Raw genomic sequence first — 25,543 nt, 5'->3', positions numbered from 1 at the left:
GGAATCTTCGCCCCAGCCGGCGGAGGCGGAGGCGGAACTTGCAAGTTTGGATTCTGGAACCGCTCCGCTCGCAATTTCAGACGGATTTTCATGCGGATTCCCTGCGGAACACACGCAAAAACCTACGCCATGAAGGCAGCCGTGACCAAAGTCAGTGTGCCGGGCTGCCGGCTGATCTGATCGTCGTAGCTAGCCAGGGCGCTGGCAGCACAAGTCCATGCATTCAATTCAAGAACAAGCTAGTCTGAAAAATCAATCGCAGAAACCCAAAGTAGCACTAGGACGAACGGACCAAGCGACGACGAAACGAAACAACAGTACAGTACAGTACAGCAACCTCTCCGGCTAAAGCAAGATGTATGTATGATCCGCACAGCAGAAAGCAGGGGACAGCTAGCAGGGGATCTTGGAGGTAAACCAGGTCATGACATGGAGCGGCGCCTTGACGAGCTCCACGGCCACCTCCAGCAGCACCGTCACGCAGAGGCAGCAGGGGCATAAACGAGATGGGCAGCCTGGATGCACGGACCAAACGGACTGAAGCTATCAGTTAATCTGCTTACTTTAACGGGAGAAGGGAGAAGAAGAAAATAAAGGGGAGCAAGATCGAACAAGAAGGAAACCACGCACCCGATGATCCAGATGACGGCGCCGACGAAGGAGACGAGGACGGCGAGCAGCGCGAAGGGCAGGCCCAGGAGCCACCCGAGCGGCCGGCACTCCCCGTCGCCGCCGCAGCACATCGTCCGCCCTTGACCAGCCGGCCCGCCTCCCCTTCCCTCTCCGGCTCCGCCGTCGCTTTCTAGGTTGGCCGCGCGCGAGGGAAAAAGGAAGGGAAACCGAGCGCGCGCACCAAGACGACAAGAGGTCCGGCCCGCCGGACACGGTCGATAGGTAGTATATATGGAGAAGATGGAGAGGCAGGAGGCGCGCGGTTTCGTGGTCGCTTTCCTTGCGGTGCCCAGCACGCTTTCTCGTCTGACTTTCCAAGGGATAGACGGGGCCGGGTGGGCAGTCTGGCAGACAGTGAGGCAGCCGCGGCAGGGCAGTTTCCGTCGGGGATGGCGTGGCGGACGGCAGCGATGGAGCGACAACGGAACCGTTGGCCAGCTCCCCCAAGGCCCCAACGCACTCGCCGGCCACGTCACGGGAGTCCGTGGGCGGAGTTTGACTGATGGCGCACGCGTTTGGCCGTGGCGCCCGTGCCCGTGGGCCGCCGCCGCCCGCCGGCTGCCTCCTCCTGTCTTGTCCTCCCACGTTCTCGTTGAGTTCTTCTCGTCCAGGTCCAGGTGTCCAACCAACCTCAATGATTTCGCAATCAACAAGATGCCTGACTGCCTGAGGCCTGACTCAGAATTTTAAGTTCGTTTCGGACCAAGGTTATTACACATGTTTATTTTTTAAAAAAAATACTTGTTGCAATTCGATTTTCGATTGCAAGAATAAAAAAACTAGGCAAAATCAAGAATAAGACAAAACTTGATCTAGGATGGATTTACAAAAACAATCAACAACTAGTTAGTTGCTCGTGCATCACTACTATTTTCATATTTAATATATAGTTTCTCTCTACTATACAAACCAATATGAGTTATATAAAGGAAGGTCTTGCTAGAGACCATGGTTCAAATTATTAATAATATGTTTGGTTTGAGGTCAAAGTAGGATGAATCGGGGGCGACATCGTCTCCTCGATTTTTTGGGATCACGCCGCTCCCAAAAATCACTCCAGTGTTCACCTCGCCCCCGCTTGACTCTCAACCAAACACTATAGAAAATGTGGCGGCCTCATTCCATCCCTCCTTGTACATTGAACCAAACGCACCCTAATATTTTATTTCGCTAGCCGTTGGAAACACTTGCTACATGCGCGTAGAGAGGAAAACACACGACAGGAACTAAGGGTTATTTCTATAACCAAACAACGACAAATATTTAATATATTACAATATAAAATCAAATAACAAATAACCATAGTAGTAATAATAATAATATACTTTATTTTTTTGCATGGTCTTTAAAGCAGAACTTTGACCATTTTTTTTTTTGAAAATATGCCATCATTAAATACACAATGAGCATCATGTTAAAGCATTTTTAATACAAATTCAGGTATATAACATACATACACTAAAAAATATGCATTTTTGGTTGAATTGTTAGTCAAAGTTACGTTGACTTTTTTTAAAAAAACATGCACGTCTTATTTTATGGGATAAGAGTATTATTTAGTTGCACAAAGAGTATTATCTAAAATCATCTTAAATTTTTTTAGGACGTGAAATATAGAAGAAGTGGAACGTAAAACTGAAACATAGGAGAATAGGTGGCACAAATGTATATAAGGATCATCATTCAAACCGTCAGACGCTTCTCCACCATTCAAACTGTCAGATGCTTCTCCTTCACCGTTGCAACTGCAAGGTGTACTGCTGCACTCTCAGCAGCTCAGGGCGATCGCAAAGTAAAGGGATCAGATGGACTAGCAGTTGCAAAGTTAGAACACATGAGCAGCTCAACTAGGAGAGGCGGGGCAACAAGAGAGGACGATCAATGGCAATGCAAACCTTTTACTAAAAATGAAAACTGATTCAACAAAAAAAAATTACACGGCTATAGCAATCGTACCATCTTACAACAGGGCGAGGCTCGCCAGGTTCCTGGTCTTCACCTCGCCACTTGTTTCACTGCCCCAGGTTTCAGGTCTCCTCCTATCCAATTCCAATGTGAGGTAACTTGCAGCTCGACGACTAGGCAAACACGGCACCCTACACAACTGCGGGTAGTTGTACAAATGAAATCGGAGCATGTGCTATATCGGACAACCACTTGTGTGGACAAAACGACAAACAGCATGGCACTGGGTTAGAGTTCCTATATGACCAAAATTTACAACAGTCGCCGCCCGACAATTTCACGCTAGAATCCTTCCTTAGTTGAACTAAGTTGCTATGTCCTTTCCAGTGCCCCCATCAATATCTGCACAGAAGGAAGTTCTACATGTCAGATTCATCATTCATGATCGTGTGATCATGAAACTAGTTATAATTTAATCAGTTTATTTATTCCGTACCATGATTCGCTAAAAACTTGCTTTAAAAGAAACAAAATTTTATGCAAAACGAGTAGTGAAACAACCTCACTGGACAAAAAAAAATACATAAAATAATGAGTATAAATGATAGGGGAAAAAAAAGAACAAGTATGCCATAAGCGCCTTGCAATAACACTAGGAAATAGAACAAAAACCAGTCACTTAAACAGTTTAAACTTAGTGCAGCTTGTGGTAATGTATCAAATCAAGACATCTATATATGCTACATTTGGCTTCAGATGTACATCCCATTATGTATAACAAACTAAATGACTAAAATTGCTGCACTTATTCTAATTCGCCAAGGCTCTGGAGGATATTGTCTAGGCCTCAAGGGTAGGGAAAGGGACAGAATAAGACAATCAAGTACCTCAATAAGTTTAAGAAAATATTGTGTACGAAAAAAAAGAGGACAAAATCTGCTAGATGTTTACACCTTTACGATACACTGACTAGTGTGGAATTTGCACATGGCGTGTTTTCAGGAGAAATTACTTTTTCGCAAATATCCATAAAATAACTGCAGAAAAAATATCTGAATTGGAGAACTTTCTTCCATGGTTCCATGGGCAAAAATATTAGCAAATAGTAGTACCTGAGGGGCTAGGCAGCTAGCCCAGGATGACTACATATAAATAGATGGTGAAAGAGTAAGTATCAGATACTGAAGAGTATATCGGTGCACATGAGAACAAACTCGATCTCACACCTCAAATTCAATCTGAATGGCTCAGGTGGGAGGTACAAATCTCCTCACCCCCCTTAGGCTATCTTAAGCACATTTAGATATGGTCCACTTAAAAGGTGAACAAGGGGGATGGGGGAATTTCCGCCTCTCACCTGGGCCATTCAGGCTGGATAAGAGGGATGGGATTAAGTTTGCGCACATGTGCGCCAATACACTATTGTGCACCTGATACTTCCTCAATGATGAAAATGGGAAATGATACCAAGCAAGCCTACTTGAAATCCGGAAAAGGAAGAGCAGATAAACTTCAATCAAGTGTGATAAGAATATCTCCCTCTCAGTTTTCCAAATATAGTTAGAATTTTAATTTGAATAATAAACAACCAGTGGACCAGCCAGTGTACGTCAAAAAGCAGCAGCTATACAATTGATCACTCTTCCTCGAATTCTGGGGGGTAGTAGCACCAATCAATGATACATTTATTTCTAAAGAATCTTGTATACTAATTTGGTGCTATACCTAAATCTAGAGCCGGATAGATGCAGAGATATCAATACCAAAAACCTGGCTAGCAAGAAAAATCAGGGATATAGTTCCATGTTTACAAGGATCGTCTGTTTTTCTCCATGGAAACGGATCTGGAGAAGTTGGACGCCTCCTAAATGCAGGTTCTTCATTTGGTTGGCCATCAGCAACAAGTGTTGAATTTTTTTATCGCTTGGCGAAGTGAGGCTTATCCCACCAGCCAGCCTGCCCTTTCTGTGACCAGGTGGAGGAATCCATCAACCAAATTCTTTCTGCCTGTGTGCTCTCCAGGGAGGTATGGGCATGTTTATTAAGGGAACTCGGGCTGAACGTTTTGCCGCCCAGCTCAAGCCGCTTTTGTTCTTGGTGGAGAAAGGCAACCGTTTCTATTGAAAAAGGTCTGCGGAAAGGTTTCAATTCCTTGGTCATCCTAGTCACCCAAGAATTGTGGAAGCACAGGAATGCCTGCGTGTTTGATGGAATCCGCCCTCAGGCGCAAATAGTTCTTGCCCATGTGGCTGTAGAGTCACTGGTGGTGTCTAGCCGGGGCCTCTGGAATGCAAGATCTCCTCTCATGGAGTGTGATTCTCCCGTAGCCGCAAAGGTAGCTGTGCAGGGTTTCTTTCTATAGGTGTTTTTGTAAGTGCTGTTATGAATTCAGGGAGGTCTCGCACCTCCCTTTGTACTTGGTGTTTTCTTTCTTAATGTAATGATATGCAGCTTTCCTGCGTTGTTCGGAAAAAAAACTGTCAACTCAACACAAAATGGACCAACTAGAGCCTAGATTACTAAGTACTCAGCACAAAACAAAGACAAAGATGTGCCAACAAAAAAATCTATACACAAGGTGCTAATATAGTTTCCAATAACTGTATCACTTGGCTTCTGGTCAAATTTATATGCCTGGTTCAAAATTGAAGCTTCCAGGTAAAGTTAAATTAAAGAAGTACGAATTATAAAAGATGATCAGTATCAGAACATGTACAGAAGTTCACCATTTTGAACATTTCAGTTTAGAATAGTTAGGTTCAAAACAGTTGACTAATCAAATATATTATGATGAATTGACAGAATAACATCAAACTAGCATATATGCACAGTACAATGTGTCACTTCGAATATGAGCATGTGGTGTGACACTAAATATGCAAGAAAATGAGCAGTTGACACCCAATATAAAGTTTTTTGGACTATATATGCAAGGAAAAACATAAATAACAGTGCTAAGCGCCAAAGCCATTCATGTGAAAACTTGGAGAACCATTTACAATTTATTTAGGCAATATCTCTAACCCTTATCCTAAAAAAATGTTTCTGTAACCAAGAGATATACTTTCTAATAAGGTGGGGAAACTACTGTGTCATTTTAAGACCACAGTAGTAAAAGCCTTATCACATTAAACCATGTGAATGGTGACTCTAGTGATCTAGTCGAACCATAGTTCATTTTCATTCAGTAGATCAATGTCACAGATTATAGCAATTATAAGCACTAGTTGATTTTTACTACCTTCGTTTTCGAATATTTGTCGCCCACTAGTTCATTTTTGAACTAAACCGCGACAAATAAAAAAGAACGGATGGAGTATTTACAAGCCAATAACAGAGTCTATTCTTTCATGTGCCCTAGTCAGAACAACCAAGAAAGTCACCACCAAGCCTACACATTGGTCTTCTAAATTTAATTTTTTTTAAAAAAAACTTATGCAGATAGACAAGGGATAAAACATTAAAATTCATGGGTGAGCAAAGTATAATACTTGAGCAAGAAGATGAATTTGGCCTGCTCATGTAAACTTAACAACCAGAAACATTAGCATCCTCTCTGTAAGTCAGACGAAGCCTTCTAGAAAAAACAAAAAAGCAAGGGACTAATTAAGCTGGTTCCATAAAGGACATGAATTTTTTTTCTATGCGCATTTGGTAGTTATAGTGGTTTGCAGATCCAAAAAAAGTTTTGAAGAATTTACCAAAAATGTTGGACATTAAATGCAAATGATTGCTGCATTAATGCAAAATATACCTGGCCTATAGATGCTACGTTCTGGGCGATTGTGCAGCATCAGAACCATCTGCTGATGAACTATCTGTGTCTGTATCTGCACATGTTTATTAAGGTAAATTCATGTGTTCTCCAAATACTTCCAAATTAAACGATTATACAAAGCCCAAAAAAATTCTTGTTACAATATCTTAAAACTTACCACTAGAGGACGACCCTGAGTCACTGCTAGAGCTTCCAGAACTACTTGATCTACCAGGATTCTCTCCCTCCTGATCTTCCAAATGACCAGGTGATGATTCACCCACATATCTCCCATTGTCATCTGTAGTTGAGTAAAGTTAGTTGCTTTTTCGCAGTGATAATGGATTGTAATCAAAAGTGACTGTTGCATTACAAGAATGACTATAATGAGACATTTGTTCTTTTCTCCTATAGCAATCACAACAATGGTCTAAAGACACACAACTGACCCACCTGCTGCAATTTCCTTAGGTGGCTCGACATCAACTGATTCTGGTTCTGGAATCTGTAACGGAAAGCCCACAGTAAGAAGCGCGCATGCAATAGTCCATAAAATTTAGTGACGACACTGAATACTACCAACCATAATCATACCGGCTCTTGTACTGCAGGGATTCGATCCTGATCTGCCTCGTCCTGCCTCACACGTTCTACCTTCTCTGGCTCCTGATCAGGATCAGCTTCATCTGGCCTTACCGCAGAAAGCTCAGCCTTCCGCTTATTCTTAGTTATACTCTTCCTATAGTTTGTCACGAATCTATCAAGCTCCCATAACGTCTCAACATCAAAGCTATCGATATCAACCTCAATCTCATCGTCATGCTGGTTGAGCGACGAGTTCCTCTTCTTTATGATCTGGACAACATTGTCTAGCTTCTCCGGTGGCAAATCCTGGAGGTTATTGCTAAGCCGCTGCTTCTCCCAGAATGTCATATCCCTCTTATTGGGCTCCCTTGCCTTGGGCTTCTTTGAAACCGGGGGTCTGCCATTGTGCGTCTTTGGGGTAGCCTCCATCCCGGCAGCATGAACTGTCGAATCCGACCTCTCTAATGCCCTAGAATTATCTATCTCCTTGGGCTTCCTGGGTGCTGCTGAGGATGGTGTCGGAGGCTGTGGCGATAGCTGAGCTAGCTCAGCCTCAATCTCCAACCACTTCTCCTCGAACATGTTCAGCAGCTGCTCGGCCATGAAGTGCACGTCCTGCCCCTTGGGGTTGTACGTCATGGCGTTCCGGAACGTGAGACGCACATCGCCTGCAAACTCCCGTGGCGACCTGTACTGTCCAGCCGCTAGCTTTGACTTGACCGTGCCGAGGTCCATGGGCTTGGTGATGATCGTATGGTAGTCGTGCAGTCCAAGCGCGCTCGCGTCTACCGGAGTGTTGAACACCCAGCTGTGCTTGTGCTTCATCAGCCTCTGGAGCAGCGCGGAGCAGGTCTTGAACACGGGCGCGTAGAGCTTGCGCCGCGCCTCCGCCGAGAGGTGCGGCTGCGGGTACGGGGCTCCCCCGGGCTTCCTGGACTTGTGCTTGGACCCCGGCGGGTGCGGCGGGAGCGGCGTGGAGGGGTCGGTGGCGGAGAGCGCCGAGGAAGGTGCGGGAGCCGGGAGGGAGCTCAGGCGCTTGGCCGCGGCGCGCACCTGGGAGAGCTCGGAGGAGAGGCGGCGCCGCAGCTCCCGGCGGGAGGCGGTAGTGGAGGGCAGCGGGAAGGTGACGGTGGGGAGGAGCCGGCCGTTGTGGGCGTCGAAGGAGGGGACGCTGGGAGCCTTGGAGCTGGCGTGAGATTTGCGGGAGTAGGGTTTGCCGGACGGCGAGGGAGTCCCAGAGGCCATTCTGGGCGGGTCAACGGCTGCGGCGGATCGAGGTCGGCGGCGGATCGGAGGCGGGGATTTGGTGATTTCGGCGGAGGCGGCGGAACACGGAGGGGGTGGGTCGGTGGGGGGGTGGGTACTGGGTAGGGAGGGCAAGGCAACGCAACGCAGGCAGACGCGAAACCGGCTAGTACTGTGCAAGTGCGGAGGCGGGGAGCGGAGCCATTTTTTCCCCTTTTCCTTGCTCTGTTTTGGCCTCCTCTTTTGTTCCTCTCCTTTCCATTGTTGGTAAAAAAATATTTTGGTCTTGGTTCCTTTTATTTAAACCTAGTAACATTCGACCCTCCCGGATAAGAATGCTGATAGCATACGTTGAAGCTTTGGCTAGCAATTTGTATAGATTTATGTCATTTTAGGAAGTAATTAAAGATTTTTTAGTTTTAACTGGATCTAGTCGCACATAACACACCGCCTTATCAGTATACTCCTATGTAATAACTTTTTTTAATGTCAGGTACTCAAAGCTTAGTTGTCATGAATCGTCAAATGATACATATTTACAGCAGCAGCGGATCTAAACAAAACAATCATTGGTGTCATCTCCATTAAATTATAAAATCATCAACTCATTTAAGTGCTAACAAATATACATTCTAATAGAGATTACTAAAATTCATTGGTGTCACAGGACACCACAAAAAGGCCTAGATCCGCCCCTGATATACAGTGAGGCTACAAAAGCGAAAGGGCTTGGCGATGTTCAGTGTCTCTATTGGTCTCCCAAAATGCATCCATGTTAATATATGTACATTGGATTAGGGATGTCTAAATCTAGATGTGATGTTTTTGGAAATTCTATTGTGTATAAACCATGCCCCAGGACGCTACTGCCAGCCTCCTCACAAACAAGTGTTTGGAAACAACATCGAAAACTGTAGTATTTTAGTATAAGTGTGCAATAAACTAGTGAAGCGATGAAAACTTTATGTTAAAGTGGAGTTTTAAATACTCAAAAAAACATCATGGTATTCACAATACTAATGTTTTGAAAACAAAGTATTTTGTAACACAAACAAACACCTCATTATATAAAATAGTTAAGAAAATGAGAATACTTTGAAGAAAAAAAAATAGAGTCGTCAAACTAGCTCTGTTAAACTAGCTCTTAGAGTACGAATTTATATAAACTCCCTCCCATTTTTTATATAACGCTGGTTAGTTTAAAATTAAATTGACCAGCGTCATGTATAAACGAGCCGAGGTAGTATTATAAGTGCAGATAGAAGTGAAGCGACCTGGCGGTCGCAGTCCTGCTCTCGGATCTCGCGACGGAAGTCGTCGTCGGTCGGTTCAGTCAGCGAGCGAGAGGCTGTGCAGCGTGGCGTGGGCAAAGCGATCCGACATGCGGCCGCGGGCGGTGCTCTCCGGCGACTCCATCACCGAGCAGTCCTTCGCGTCCGGCGGACGAGGGCGCCGCGCTCACCGACCGCCAGGTACATCGATCGCCGGCATATATGCCATGGCTGCTTCAGGTCATGGCATGCCTTTTCACTTCGTTTTCCTTTTCGCTGCGACGCATATATGGCATGGCTATTTCAGGTCATGGCATGCAAGTAGTATAAGGTACTGCATGCAGCCTGCCATAGAAAGTTGAGTTGCCTGGTTTCAGCAAGTCAGAGAAAAACACCACTCTCTCTATCTACGCACTAGCTCCAGCTAGAGCGTCTAAAGCCTCATGTACTCTAAATATAGAGGACCAAACGATTCTCTACGCTATCCAGCAGCGTCCTCTAAACTGTCCTCTAAATTTAAAATTGTCCTCTAAATTTAGAGGACACTGCTGGATTCTCTATATATAGAGTTTCTCTAAACGGTCCTCTGTCCATTTGAATACTTTAAATAACCGGTTTAGCAAAACTAAAATATGTACAATACATTTAATAATATGACAAATACGTATATACAAAAATAAAAAAAAATGTCTCTAATATAGGTATTTGCGTATAGAGGACGTGATTTAGATGACGTTGTTGGAGAGAAAGGAAATATAGAGGATAAAATCTTTTAGAGGAGACTATAAAGGACGGATATAGAGGATGGATATAGAGGACGTTGTTGGATAGCTTCGTAGAGAGAATGTATCAGCAGCAGGTAGCTGCAGGCAAAGTTTTTTTATCAGTTTATGAGACGAGGGAATTGCCTTGTGAGTGACCAACTGCAAGATTCAGACGCGCCTCGGTCTGAATTTTTTGCATTTTGGCTCTTCCTTAGGAAAAAAAATCACGTTTGTACCCTAGAAAATTTTAATGTCGTTTTTGAATCCTTTGCTCGGCGTCATAGTCTATGGCGCCGAGGTAACACAGCTCGGCGCCATAGGCTATGGCGCCGAGATACGTGTTGCGCTGGCACAAACGGACGTCGTGGCGCTAACGTGGCACCGAGCTCGGCGTCATGGATCTATGACGCCGAGCTTGGTTGTGTACACAAAGCCCGTCTAGCTCAGTCGGTAGAGCGCAAAGCTCTTAACCTTGTGGTCGTGGGTTCGAGCCCCACGGTGGGCGTTTAATATTTTTTTGTCTTTGTCACTGATTTGTTTTTTGTTGTCCAGATTTTTCATTTATGTCGCTGATTTGTTCGTCCAGATTTATTTCTCATCCATATTTTTTTGTTTATGTGACTGATTTGTTTATTTGTCCATATATTTTTTTTGTTTATCCAGCGAGCACAGCGGTTTTGTGCCACAGTGGCCGCGAGCCGTCAACTTCCTCCCTTGTTTGCTCAGCTAACCTACACCTAGGAAAATCAAACTGAACCGCAAATGGACTATGTCGGTACCCTAAATCAGGGGTACCCTCTTCTACAGCATGAAGACGTCGCACCCATGTGACGTCTCCAGGCCACGCGGAGGACGCCGCCTAACCCCACCACATGGGGAGGCCAAAGGGTGCCACGTGGCAAGGGGAGACAACACATCCCATTAAGTCCGGACTCCCACAAGAAAGACACCGGACCATATAAGCCCGGAGCCCCGGGTAGGTCCGAACCTCAGCAGGGTCTCGGAACGAGGAGGACCCTAGTACGAGCAGGGGTCCGGCGCTGACACGTGTCCGGGCCTTGCCCTCCACTACCCGCTCAGGCGGAGACCCGCTGCTTGTGGCCCATGACATAAACTATCGGGCCGAACCTCACGTGAAGTCGTGCAGCCCCTTCATTTATTGAGGAGAAGACGCGCCGCATGTCACTGCGCTGACGGGCGACGTGCCCTCTCAGCATTTAATGTGTCCCGTCCCATCCGCTGGCAGGCGGTGTCAAGGTCACCCAGCAGGCGGCGCGCCTGCTGGGTCTGCTGGCAAACAGTACGACCGTGCCAAGCAGCACACTGTACGCATCATCCCTTCTACAAGAAGCTTCCCCTACACGCCAAGGATACGCAGATCTCGGACGCCGGGACACAAGAAGATTGTCTCGGCAATAGACATTAGTATGCTCCAAGCACTATATTCTTTATGTCCCTGGGCCCACATGTCGGGGCCCAGTTCCTTTGTGCATGCCCCCCTTCAGCTATAAAAGGGGAGGCATGCGACGTTACACACACACGCAATCTCAGGTCACACCTTAGACTCGCAAACTCATACAAGCTCACAAGCAATACATCTCACAGTGGAGTAGGGTATTACGCTCCGGCGGCCCGAACCACTCTAAATCCTTGTGTGTTCTCGAGTTCTTCCCATTCATTCCAACGATCAAGCAAAACGCCTAAGCCCCTCCTCATCTCAGGATTTAGGGCGGGTGCACTCTGCCACCCGGCCGAAGATTTACTCTCTGACATTTGGCGCGCCAGGTAGGGGCCTAGGCATTAGGTTTTTGCCTGATCTCTTGCCCAAGCATGATGGTGCAGATCATTGAGCACCACGCCGAGACTTCGGTTGACTTTGCGGTGGAGGGAGAAGCTGCTTCCTTGTGGATGACCACCAGCCAGAGGTGCGTTATGAAAATCCTTGAAGCCGAATGATGGTGGAAGGATGCCAACTCCCATGGGGTTGCACCCCTCCAACAGCAGCAAGAAGACAAGATCGGCGACACCACCATGAGTGCGCGCTCTTCGATGGTGAAGTCACCGGAAGAGACGACCTTGACGAGGATCCCTCCAGAGAACACCGGCGCACCCCATCTGGAGGACCGGAAGGCGAAAGGGCGCGGTGGTCGCAAGAAGAGCGAGGCATGTCTATTGCTCGGGAGATCGACCCTTTTTTAAAGGCAGATCCCCCCACTCGCGCCCCTGAAGCGTCACGGGTGAAGTCTCCCCGGCGTGCACCAAGGATCCCACCTTATGACATAGGGGCCAGGCCTCGCATGTCATACCGACCAACCCTAAGAAGGAACGTGTAACCGCCCTGCGGTTACGTGCCCCTTCATTTTCGGGGCAACCAGCGGTCAGGAAGGCGAACCGCCGCGCAGGGGGCATGCAACCGCCCCGCGGTTAAGCGCCCCTTCATCTTCGTCGTATCCAGCGGTCAAAGAGGCTAACCGCCGCGCAAGAAGCGTACAACCGTCCCACGGCTGTGTGCCCCCTCAGCTCCGCCTCAACTGGTGGTCCAACTCAGGGGCCCAGCCCTATATGTCATGTAACCGGCGCGCCGGTTACCGTGTGCGAAGAAACCGCACCGCCGCTTGCGCCAATGCCACGTCTTCTCGGGGCTGTCACGGAAGTCTGAAAAGGTAAATTTTTCAGAACCAGTGCAGCGACTCGAGGCAGCCCCATGCATGGCCCAACAGTACCATTAAGTACGACGGTCACGGGCCAGTCAGCCGTGGGAATAGGCACAGCAGTTGGCAAGACCATAGGCGGGCCGGCAGTAATTGCAGCAACATGCGCGCGGGAGCAGTGGTCCAACTGTTAATCAGACTCTGGTCCCACCTGCAGGCTCGCATCCTCCCCTGAGGCGGGCCTGGGAGCCACTGTTGGTACCCTAAATCAGGGGTACCCTCTTCTACAGCATGAAGACACCGCACCCATGCGACATCTCCAGGCCACGCGGAGGACGGCGCCTAACCCCACCACATGGGGAGGCCAAAGGGCGTCATGTGGCAAGGGAAGACAACACATCCCAGTAAGTCCGGACCCCCACAAGAAAGACACCGGACCATATAAGTCTGGAGCCCCCGGGTAGGTCCAAACCTCAGCAGGGTCCCAGAACGAGGAGGACCCTGGTATGAGCAGGGGTCCGGCGCTGACACGTGTCCGGGCCTTGCCCTCCACTACCCGCTCAGGCGGAGACCCGCTGCTTGTGGCCCATGACATAAGCTACTGGGTCGAACCTGACGTGAAGTTGTGCAGCCCCTGCATTTATTGAGGAGAAGACGCGCCGCCTGTCACTGTGCTGATGGGCAACGTGCCCTCTCAGCATTTAATGCGTCTCGTCCCATCCGCTGGCAGGCGGTGTCAAGGTCACCCAGCAGGCGGCGTGCCTGCTGGGTCTGCTGGCAAACAGTACGACCATGCCAAGCAGCACGTTGTACTCATCATCCCTTCTACAAGAAGCTTCCCCTGCACGCCAAGGATACGCAGATCTCGGGCGCCAGGACACAAGAAGATTGTCTCGGCAACAGACATTAGTAGGCTCCAAGCACTATATTCTTTATGTCCCTGGGCCCACATGTCGGGGCCTAGTTCCTTTGTGCATGCCCCCTTCAGCTATAAAAGGGGAGGCATGCGACGTTACACATAGGGATGAAAACGGTTGGAAACGGTCGGTAAACGCTAAAATCATTTTCGTTTTCATATTTTTTTTATCAGAAATGAAATCGGAAACGGTAATTTCGGAAACGGAAACGATATCGGTTTTTTGAAAATATCGGAAACGAAAGTTCGGTACGGAAAATACACCGGTACCGGTCGAAATCTAAAACATGATCGGTAAATATATCAATATAAAAAAATGATATAAGAAATCCACAATATAACAAAAATGACATAGATTACAAGTTCACAATTCATAATATATATAGTGTGTGTATATATAGATTATATTTTATATATATATATATATTATATATAGTGTATGTATATAGTATATTTACATATTTATTATATATATATATGTAACACACGCACGTAACCGTCGTAGGGGAAATCCTTGCACCAGAGGGAGTGCGCTGCCTGGCCAGTGGGTCCCCTCACGCATGTCGTGCAAGACTCAAGTACGACCAACAGTCACATTAGTACCACCTTGGAAATTTTGAATGAGCAACACGAGACGAATGCTATAAAATGAGAGCACGTCGTCCAATTGGTGCACTAAGGCTTGCCTGCTTGACCTAGTTGGCTTCATGGGCTGATGGACTTTTTATTTCGGTAAAATTCCGAGAAAAAAATCGGTAAAATCCGATTAAAATCGGTAACCGGACAAAACGGTCGGTAAAATGACATACCAATTTCAATATCGTTTCCGATACAAAAATTTCGATACCGATTCCGTTTCCGAATAATACTGTTACCGTTGAAATCGATCGAAAAAATCGAAAACGGTTTTCGGAATTCTGAAAAATTCCGCAACCGTTTTCATCCCTAGTTACACACACACGCAATCTCAGGTCACACCTTAGACTCGTAAACTCATACAAGCTCACAAGCAATACATCTCACAGTGGAGTAGGGTATTACGCTCCGGCGGCCCGAACCACTCTAAATCCTTGTGTGTTCTCGAGTTCTTCCCGTTCATTCCAACAATCAAGCAAAACGCCTAAGCCCCTCCTCATCTCAGGATTTAGGGCGGGTGCACTCCGCCACCCGGCCGGAGATTTACTCTCCGACACACTATTGTCGGGTACCGTAATTAGGAGTACCCCCAACACTCCTAAACACGGCTGGTAAGCACCATCATCACAAGCTGCAGAGACTGATGGGCACGGTTCGGGTCAAGACCTCGTCTACCAAGGGACGCAATCTCGCCTCGCCCGACCCCGGCCTCGGGCGGGAACAGTAATCCCGGACGAATTCACGCCTCGCCCGAGGGCCTCCTCAGGCAGTGGGCGCACCCTCGGCTCGCCCGAAGCTCAGCTCTGGCAGGCTTCGTCGAGAAGCAACCTTGGCCAAATCGCCTCACCAACCAACCGTATCGCATGCACATTCAATGCGAGGATCGCCTGACACCTTATCCTGACACGCGCGCCTCAGTCGGCAAGGTCGAAGTGACCGCAGTCACTTCGCCCTTTCACTGACCGATCTGACAGGAAAACAGCACCGCTCAACCCGCTCTGACTATTGTGCCAGCCACCCAGGCAAGGCTGACAACAGCAAGTTCAGCCTCGGGCGCAACAGGAAGCTCCGCCTCGCCCGACCTTGGGCCTCGGCCTCGGGAGGAGGTCTCCGCCTCGCTCGACCCCAAGACTCGGCCTCAGCCTTAGCCTCGGCCTCGGGAGGAATCGCGTCCTCGCCCGACCCTGGCCTCGGCCTCAGGAGAAGTCTCCGCCTCGCCCGACCTTGGGCCCAGACCGACCACGCCATAGGGGATACATCATTACCCTACCCCTAGCTAGCTCAGTCTACGAGGGAACAAGACCGGCGTCCCATCTGGCTCGTCCCGGTAACAGGTAAAGATGGCTCCCCGCGTGCGTCCATGACGACGGTGGTTCTCAACCCCCTACGGAAGCAAGGAGACGTCAGCAGGATCCCAACAGCACCGTCAGCTGTGCTTCTACAGGGCTCTAGCACTTCTCCGACGGCCACGTTATCGCGTACATAGGGCTCAGACACCTCTCTGCCAGACACGTTAGCGAATAAGCTACACCCCCCATTGTACATCTGGACCCTCTCCTTGCATCTATAAAAGGGAGGTCCAGGGCCTTCCCGCGAGAGGGTCGCGCGGGGGAAGGACGAGCTAACGAACAGGCTCACTCCCTCTCTTTCGCGAACGCTTGTAACCCCTACTACGAGCACACACCCCTGGTGCGAGATAATACGAGCCGTGTTTTCCCCTTGTGTTCCATCTCGCGCCAACCCATCTGGGCAGGGGCACGTAACGACAAATTTACTGGTCGGTCCAGGGACCCCCGGGTCCGAAACGCCGACAACTATAATGTTTAAAATTTCTTTTCGAAATGCAATTTGAAGATTAGTATAGGAATAATAATTATGTTTCTCTTTTCAATCAAAAAGTGACATGCAAAATAATAGCATGATTAGATCTATGCATCATTCTCTTGATGGGACTCAGCATTGAATGGAAAGGTTAATTAAATCCGCGGATAGTTTAGTAGTATGTAAATTAAATATAAAAGTGAGGGACTGTACCCCTACACACAGACACAAGCTCACAAAGTATTTTGTCCATTTGAAAAACTTAAATTTGTTTGAAAATGTCATGGTTAATGGAGGGAATGGAATTAGGTATCACTTAGTGGAGTAATTTATGCAGTAATTTCTAAAATATATCATCCATGAGACAAGTATATAATGGAGTATACTTTTATTTAGTGCAGAGGAAAAAAGATGAATATGTGTGCTTCTTTTTATGAGGTCATGATTGAAGTAAGAGTGTTCTCATTTGATTTTTATTGTGGTTAGCTGAGCAAACAAGGGGAAAGTTGACGGCTTGCGGCCACTGTGGCACACAGCCGCTGTGCTCGCCGAATAAACAAAAAAATCTGGACGAATAAACAAATCAGTCACAAAAAAATCTGGATGAGAAATAAATTTGGACGGACAAATCAGCGACATAAACAAAAAATCTGGACAACAAAAAAAAACAAATCAGTGACAAAGACAAAAGTATTAAACACCCACCATGGGTGGGTCTCGAACCCACAACTACAAGGTTAAGAGTCTTACACTCTACCAACTAAGCTATACGGGCTTTGTGTACATAACTGAGCTTGGCGCCAAGATCTATGGCGCCGAGCTCGGTCCCACGTCGGCGCCACGACGTCCGTTCGTGCCAGCGCAGTACGTACCTCGGCGCCATAGCCTATGGCGCCGAGCTGTGTTACCTCGGCGTTATAGGCTATGGCGCCGAGCAAAGGATTCAAAAATGACATTAAAATTTTCTAAGGTCTAAACATGATTTTTTTTTTCTGAGAAATGGCCAAAATGCAAAAAAAAAAAAAAAAATCGGCGCCTCGGCTTTGTCGCTGTTGGGCCTTTTGATTACCGGCCTGGCTTCATTAAACTTTTCCTTTATATTGTAAGAGAAGCCACCTTAATTGGGCTCGTCATCGGCAAAGCGCAGAGGAATTTTTTTTTATTTGAATAAACGAGAAATAATACATCCTTGATTCGTACCCCACTGATGTGTCGAGCGTGGCACGCGGAACAGTGAGTGGCCAGAAAAGTAAAAAGGAGCCAGCAGAGCACCATGCATATATAAGCTATGCTAGATTAAAACAAGAGGCCTTCTTAATTTAATTAATCTGCCATTGGACACGTATGTACGACAACGGACAACCTCTCTCGTGCATGCCGTGGGGTGTCTCTCCTTCAAACATTTTCCCGTCGCCGTCGTACACTCGTACGTGCCCAAGCCCAATCATCCACACACACATGGAACGCGCGTACGTACACACACGGCCTTTATTCGAGAATTCCTCCGTCTGCACTCTGCACTGTACGGCACGTGTCTATCTCGTTCTCGTCGTCGCCATCAGTTAGTAGCTAACTACCTTCTCTGTCTTAAATACATGTCTTGACGTTTTTTTCCCACTTCTAGACATTCTGTTGGACCGTTCGTCCTTTTCCATCGCTCTACTCGCTCTTCTGTCGCGCGCCTGCACTGCACATGCAATGCCACACTCGACAGCACGCATACGCATATAGGCATCGCTGTCGCCGTGCCACGTACGTTGAGTGGGAGAACGATACAGGCGCAGTACATGTTCAAATGGGCGTGCGGCACGCCTGCACGCGGGTTACACGGGCCAGGTCGAGCTGGCACGTGGACCATTTTTTCTGTCCAGGCACGGTATGCTGGTTTTCGTCTAGATACATATCCTCAAATAAGGTTGTTTCAAGATTTTTTATTTCCTTCTCCATGATATGCTGCTTGTGTTAGTCATTCAACTCTCAATCTTTGATATAGGAGATCATCACCGTGTCTGTTGTCAACCATCGTCGCCGCTCCTCAAGCACCCTGCTGGCTAGACTGAAGCACCCTACTGGCTAGACTGAAAGTAGATTCGTAAGATATTGTAGAAACAGGGACAGTTATAACATTTTTAGCTAATATGGAAATAATATGATAAGTTTGATTGTGGCGTTGCCACCAAATAAGAATGTTGAAATCGGGCCCAAACTATCAAGGTAAGAAGTTAACTCAAAAAAATCAATAGATGTACCAGATGTACCAGTTATACCAGTATTGTTGTAAGTCTCATCATCACTATATATATACCATCACATGCCTCTACAGCCTTACTAGAACCACTATCTGACTGTGGTTGAGGAGTCAAGCAAACCCCTCCAAATTTAGCTCATAAATTTGATACATATTAGTTAACTTGCTTCTAATACATGAAGGGTATCTACTATAACCAGTCCCATTAAGAGAAGATAATATTTGAAGAACTTTATGAAAGCCCCTCATATTTGCTCTAGGACCAAGAATGAAAGCAAATGCATAAAGAATGGGTATTTTCCTCCAATATTTTAGAAATTTTGTTTTTATAGGCACAACAACATTTCTTAAAAGTTCATAGTTCTCATATGCATTTAGATGTCTAACAATTTCCAAAAATACGGTGCAACGTCAAGGGTGATGTAGGGTAATATATCCCAGATAGTGCAACAGTTGAGTCTTAGAATAGCTGAAGGAGAGGCAACAATTTCTCTGCAACAACCCAATGATTATCACTCAACAAAAAAGACACGTCATCTTTGCAAGGATAATTAGTTCTAATCCACACAGAGAAAGTGCTATAATAAGGAACTAAATATCTAACCATCGGGAATGTTGAAATTCCATCTAACATCCATATCTACTCCAAATTTACGTGGTCTAACACCCACACTCATGCAGTGTTGTCTATAAGAAGCAATTCGTTGGTTTGAAGAGTTTAAGAATGTTATAGCAATCATAAAGTCTTCAAGACATGGTTGGAAACGTTTCAAACAGCTTTTAACAATCAGATTAATAACATGGCCAGCACAACACTGATGCAAGAAAATATTACTCAAATCACTCATTCCTACTAGGTGCATGTATCGAATGGCCAATATAACCAGCAAAGACAGGTTTCAGAACATCCATAGCATTTTTGTTAGATGAGGTATCAATGTTTGTCAGTTCTACTATGACAGGTAACTTTATGCCTATGTTTTTCGTGCTTTTTCTTTCTTTCTTTGTACCTCGTAGCAATGACTTTGCCCTCATTCTATTTTACCTTTATGCAGACTTAAGGTCAATGATCTTGAGATTCAAACTATATCATGACCCAAGATGAGGATGCTTTTGAGTGGAAAGAAAGCGTTCATTTCTCTAGGCGAGGGACAGAGCTTAATGCCCACTGATTGGGCTTGGTCTTCGGTGAGAAGGGGATGACGTCGGGTGTTTCGAAAGGTGTGGACGTGTGGTGCGTGCATGCATTCTTCGTGCCTGAAAAAAAAAGAAGCTATTCTTCCGGTCAAAGAGCAGGCCTCCTGCGTTGCCAACGCCACCCAATGTGTCACTTCAACCACTTGTATGTTTTTTCCTTTTGGTTTTTGAACAAGAGATGCACTGTACGATATGGCTTCGTGACAAATACTCGGTCTGTGTCAAACTACAATTCTTTCTCTTTCTTTTTAAACAGGAATCAGGATGCACCCGGCCTGTTTCAAATTATGCAAATTGCCTCTCGCGCTGCTGATGTTTGAATTGAACTCCCACGCATGCTGTAACGGGAAGATCGGTCCCATGCATGCTGCATTCATAACAAACAAGGGAATAGCGAGCAAGCATACAAAGAACATAAATATCCATCTCATGCCACGTCTCCATCTCCACGATCATCCATCCATCCATCCATCCGAGTGCCGAAACGAGCCACCCTGTGTCTGTGATGCATCTGTCCAACCCTGTCCAGCAACCTCCATCAGCTAAATCCCAAATCCTAGTCTGTCTTGCTGCCTCCCTCCCCTCCTCGTGCCTCCTGCGCAGCTGCCGTCAGAGGAGCGCCCACACTCCCCGAGGGAAAACAGAAAGCGAGAAAGCTTCGAGGTTTGCCTCCCCCGTCCGGCCGTCCCCCCACCCCTGCTAAAATGTGATACTACTGCCATCCATCTGAATCCGCTTGCTTCAGTGTTAGCACACTGTTATGTGGGGCCTTTGATAGGTGGCAAATGAACATGTTTGGCTATAAAAGGAGACCGGTTCAAGCTATTGAGGGGCATCAAAGAATCAATTTACAAACTGAAGTCTTCATTTCCCATTACTCTCATATGCTTCCTCTCCTTCTCTCTCATGTTAGTTCTTCTATCTCTATAGTATCTTCTGATGTACTCTGATTTGCTAGAATAATATACAGAGTGTTCCTCTAGCTGTGCATCCCCATCTCTCGTCTCCCTCCCTTCTGCATGCTCTTCCTGCTACTAATTCTAGAAGCCTCTAGCGAGTGCTAACATTTGGTATCAGATTAGGTTGTACTGAATCCCTCTCTGTTGTGCCATGGCACCCCGATCGTCCACGATGGATCATCCAGATCCTACCGTCCGCAAGCTGCTCGATGCAATGGCGTTGATGGAGAATCGCTTGACTGAGGCGCTGGCGGCCCGTGGTGGCGAGCAGACTCCTACCTCCTCCTTCGCCTCGTTGTTTGACTCGTTCGAGGGCACCACAACTTCCTCCACCACAACGCTACAATACGTCGACGACGTGTTCAGCTCTTCGGTGGGCGCGGCGTACGCCGCAAGCCCCTGTGCGCGACCGCGTTCTCCATCCTACGACGACGACAAACCAGTCTTCGATGCATGGCCTCTCTTCGACGAGGAACCTGTCGACAGGGCTACCACTCAGGCTCTCTTCTCCGACGATGTCGACCACTGCTTCGGCGACGAGCTCGACACCGACCGGACCATGGAGTTCCGCTTCCCCACCTCCGAGTTCGACATCAAGCAGGTCGTGGCTGTGGTCAGCAACACCAAGGACTCGCTGGAGTTCGCCAGCGCGCGACGGGTCGAGATCCGCACGCGCGTGACCGTGGCGTGCGAGGACTGGGTGGTGGATCACAACGTGGATGCCGCGACGGTGGCTGGCATGGCGCACCTCACACACGACTACTTCACGCTTCCACCCGAGGACAAGCCTCCGCTCGGCCCCTACATCGACACAGCTCCATCTCCAGCTTCCTTTATCCCGCAGTTGGTGGAGACCGAGGAAGAGGATGAGGTTTTCCACACCTCGCCCAGCACGTGTTCGACGATGGTCCCCAACCGCGATGCCACCACCAGCATGCTCGCCATGGTCGAGGCCACCTGGAGCGACGAGTACGCGCTCGTGGACCTGCAGTCCATCTGCAACTACTCCACGTCCAAAGCCAAGCCCAAGCTCAATAGCCTTGACGAGGTCGACCCGGAGCTGCTCAAGACCTTCATCCCGCTCACCGAGCAGAAGTGCCTCTCCAATGTCGCCATCGACGCCGTCCTCGACTCCACCTCCATCGCCATCACCCACCACTTGAACCTCTGCACCGTCACCAGCGTCAGCCTTGGCATGGACGACGAGACCAATGAGGTTTTCGCCAAAATTTCTCTCAGCACAGACCCCCACCATGGGCCCACCGCCGATTCTCGTCCCGACCACACCAGCAACAGCCTGCCGCAGGAGTCCAGCAACTTCACCAAGGAGCTCATGCAGAGCAACACCAACAACAACGGTGGATTCTCTGTACCGTGCTACTGCGCCAACGACATCGTCACGGAGCTCACCGATGTGACTCGTGTCGGCTCCATGGTGACGAAGGCAAGACAGCTGGTATCTACCTCAACTGATGCTCAGGTGATGTTTGATGAAATGCAGCAAAGACGATATGTGTGGGACAATTTCGTTCTCAGGATACCGTTCGCTGATGGCAAAAACTATGAGCCGCACAAGTCCTGGAAGGATAACCTTGATGCTACAGGCAAGGCTCAACAATTGATTTACATCACTGGCTGGTTGGTGGACACTGAGATCACCTTTGTCAGGGACGCCAAGTCAAAACCGGGTGGTGATGTTACCCTCGGGGAGTTATTCAAGAGGAGTATGCTAACAGAGGCCAAGTTCATTGTTGGCCCTGACATCATCTTGCAGCGGAGGGAGCTTGGCGATGGCTGCGGTCGCGGACACATACGTACATACCGCAATGCAGGCTCTGATGGGTGCACAGAGGTGAATACTTGCTCGTCGCCACTTTACGGTTGCTGCTATAACGAGGAGTTGGTGAGAGATTCTTGCTCCGCTGTTTATGGGAGGTATCAGATCACGGAGGACCGCACAGAGGGGCTTGATGATTGTGTTACAGAAGCGTTCTGGTTCCAACCTAACACATTTGTTAGTGCTGACGACCAGTTAGTGAATTTCACGAATGGACGGGATGACTAGTTGGATCTTAGTGTGCTGACAGAAGGTGTCCAGGTGTGTCGGCGTTTCGAGACCGGGGGGTCCCTAAGCCGACGAGTGAGTGTGCCGCGTGCCCCAGCCCAGATGGGTCGAGCGCGTGGGCGAGCGCGAAGGGGGGAAAGGAGCGAGGAGGCCGGAGTCCGGCGAGAGAGAGGTGGGAATCCCGCTGTAAAGCCCTAAAATTTGTATAAGGTAAAAAAAAAATAATACATGTATTTATATAAAAGTGCTTTGGGAATTATTCGATTTCCTTTTCTTTGTGCATACTCCGTTAGTGGTATTAAATTATTATTCAAACTAAACAAATAAATGAATAAAGAAATGTGCACATCATGTCGATGATTTTGTTGTGATGCATTTTGTTTGAATAAAGGAATCAAGACTTAATTTGACCTCAATGATAAATGAAAATATAAAACAGAAATGAGGAAGGAAATGTTCATGGAACCCTATTCCCCCCATAAATGAATAACAAAAGGGAATAAAAAAGCAGTAAACAACAGGGATTATATTATTTTGGCACTCACAAATCTGAAATCCAAAGATGAGAATTGAATTTGATTATCTCAAACCAAGCAGAAAATTTATAAAAGAAAAAGAGAAAAGATTTCTCCTGCGCTTGGGCCGAATCCCACGGCCAGGCCCAAAACCCCACTCCTCCTGGCCAGCCACTGTGCCCTGCCGTTCTCACCGTGCCGTGGGCCCCACAAGCCAGCGGCCTCAGCTAGAGTCTGTGCGCGCCTACGCTGTCCTCAGCACTTCTCGCCTAGGTGTCTTGCGTGTGGGCCCAGCCTGTCAGGGTCATCCCCTTCGCCGCGCCGTCGCCACAACTCGCACGCCCGGCGGGATCGGAGCCAGTCCTTGCGCGGAGTCCGCCCGGGAATCTTGCGCCGTGAATGGTTCTCCCTGCTTGTGCCGTCTGACCGGCGGGCCTTCCTAGCCAGCCCCCCCTCGGTCGCCCAGCTATGGCGGCACCACCAAACCCCGCGCGATGCGCGGATGCCGTTGTGGTTGCGCGGATTTGCGAGCTAGAAAGTCTGGGTCGGAATTCCGTCGCCCATGGTATAAAAATTGATGGCCGCCACCCCTGCCCAACATCAGAGAGTCATCAAAAGCTTCGTCGTGCGCAGAGAGAGAAAGGAAGCCGTCGCGGTGGGCCATCGACCGCATTGCAACCAAGCTCACCAATCCCCATCCCGATCTCGGGTAAGTGCTCTAGTCTTTCCGTTACACCCATAGGAACATATGTCACTGATAGAGAGGGCGGATGGATTGGCAGGTAGCCGGGAATTCTTCACCGGAGTATCACCCGGCCGCGGAACCGCGCCGTGCCGTGGTCGGAGCTCCCCATGGTCCAAATAGTCGGTAAGCTAGTCCTATCATGCTCGCCTTGGCCCCTGCTAAGTGTAGCGCTCGTCGGATTAATGTTTGCGGTGCTAACGCGGGGTTGCCGGCCATGGGCGCGCCGCCGGGTACTGCCCAGTCGCCACTCTGCCGGCCGAGGAAGACGAGTGGGAAGGGAGGAGAATTGGTGCCGTAGAGAGGCTGATGTACGACCAGGATTAGAGATGGAGGGAGAAAGACGCCATCCATCCGATCTGCGATGGACGTGGACGATTAGATCTGGGGGTAGGTGAATGAGAACCGTATATGTTTTGATGACCGGCCCAGATCAATTGTAGCTTACCGCTTTGGGGTAAACAAATCAGAGCAGTAGATCTGCGGATGTGTGGGTGAGCGTGAGCGCTAGTGTCGATAGATCCCGACCCTTGGATGGTGATCTGACGGTCCGTATCTGATACCGGTTCGATGAAATATGGATCTAATCCATGGCGTCCAGTATTGATCGGATGGCTCAGGTTTAACGATACCCATTCGCCGCGTGCACTTTCTAAAAGAGACCCTAGGTTTTCATATATTCAACCCGCCATCCCTAGTAACTGGGTGCTGAGTCTAGAAGGTTTTGCGCAGAGACTCCTGGGATTCTGTTTATTGCGCGCGCAGTTCAAACAATTAATAAAGCAAAGAAATCAATTTAGAGAATGATTTTTGTACCAAAGTAATTGCAGAAATTTGTAAAATTCCTAGAAAATCCATATTAACTTCAAATTGGACCATTCCAGTTCCTATAATTTTGTAATATTATTCTCTACCAAATAGTACCACTGTTTTTACATGAAATACACATTTATATTTATTTCCCACTTAATCCTATATTAAATGCATTAAACCTTAGAAAATCCATAACTTAAAATCTATAACTCCAAATTTAATGATTCCAGTTCCTATGATCTTATTTTAATGTCTAGATTATTACTGTGTATTTTATTTATATGCTTGGTGTAATGCTAATTTTGCCTATACAATGTTTGTTTGTATTGCTACGACTAGAGCGAGGACACGTGTCATCTGAAAAGCAAGTTGGTATCTGGATTCTCAAGTGCCAGGCAAGTTGTGCCCTTGATCACTTCTTTTTACCCAGCCATGTTCTGATTAATCATAATGATCTGCATAGGTTAATTTTGATGGGACCCAATAGGTTACCCTAGTTTGATTATCTTTATACCTTGTTACCACTGAACTTTTTGGGTAGTACTTGCTAGTGCTTTATGTGGTTTTGGGTATGAAGATACATTACTCATGATTATACTTTTGTTATCCGTTGTTATTTATCGTTCATGATAAGATCATTATGTTAATTGGAACATGGAGCGACCACCCGGGAAAACAGTGCTACCACAAGGGTATAATGGGACGCCCTTGGCTGATTAATTAGGAAAGCTAGTGGAGGACTACCTTACCCGAAAGGGGCAAGGGCAGTAGGGGAGTGGTC

The 25,543-nt window shown here is 47.6% G+C and overlaps 2 protein-coding genes and 1 non-coding gene across 7 annotated transcripts; 1 reads left to right on the top strand and 2 right to left on the bottom strand.

The window, feature by feature from the left end:
- Nucleotides 1-202: 202 nt before the first annotated feature.
- Nucleotides 203-1,282, bottom strand: LOC100277379 (uncharacterized). The gene is made up of 2 exons (XM_008657550.4): nt 631-1,282; nt 203-515 (listed from the first exon to the last, which is right to left on the bottom strand). The coding sequence occupies exons 1-2, from the start codon at nt 741-743 to the stop codon at nt 278-280; spliced, it is 351 nt and encodes a 116-aa protein (XP_008655772.1). The 5' UTR covers nt 744-1,282; the 3' UTR covers nt 203-277.
- Nucleotides 1,283-2,545: 1,263 nt separating this feature from the next.
- Nucleotides 2,546-8,348, bottom strand: LOC100274451 (uncharacterized). 5 transcript variants are annotated; one of them, XR_002263928.3, is made up of 7 exons: nt 6,929-8,348; nt 6,788-6,839; nt 6,513-6,635; nt 6,332-6,407; nt 6,069-6,154; nt 3,074-5,033; nt 2,546-2,979 (listed from the first exon to the last, which is right to left on the bottom strand). XR_002263928.3 is itself a non-coding variant. In NM_001148810.1 (5 exons), the coding sequence occupies exons 1-4, from the start codon at nt 7,742-7,744 to the stop codon at nt 6,346-6,348; spliced, it is 1,053 nt and encodes a 350-aa protein (NP_001142282.1). In that variant the 5' UTR covers nt 7,745-8,162; the 3' UTR covers nt 2,553-2,979; nt 6,332-6,345. The 5 variants fall into 5 exon arrangements, 1 of the variants encoding a protein (NP_001142282.1); XR_556716.4 differs by lacking the exon at nt 3,074-5,033; XR_002263929.3 differs by lacking the exon at nt 3,074-5,033 and having other exon boundaries at nt 6,069-6,151.
- Nucleotides 8,349-10,631: 2,283 nt separating this feature from the next.
- TRNAK-CUU (transfer RNA lysine (anticodon CUU)) lies at nt 10,632-10,704 on the top strand. The gene has a single exon. It is a non-coding gene; the product is annotated as a tRNA-Lys (tRNA).
- The last annotated feature ends 14,839 nt before the right edge of the window (nt 10,705-25,543 follow it).

Source organism: Zea mays, chromosome 8, assembly GCF_902167145.1.
Source record: "Zea mays cultivar B73 chromosome 8, Zm-B73-REFERENCE-NAM-5.0, whole genome shotgun sequence".
In the NCBI taxonomy this organism is placed as follows: Eukaryota; Viridiplantae; Streptophyta; class Magnoliopsida; order Poales; family Poaceae; genus Zea; species Zea mays.
This window is presented reverse-complemented; position numbering and strand designations above follow the sequence as displayed.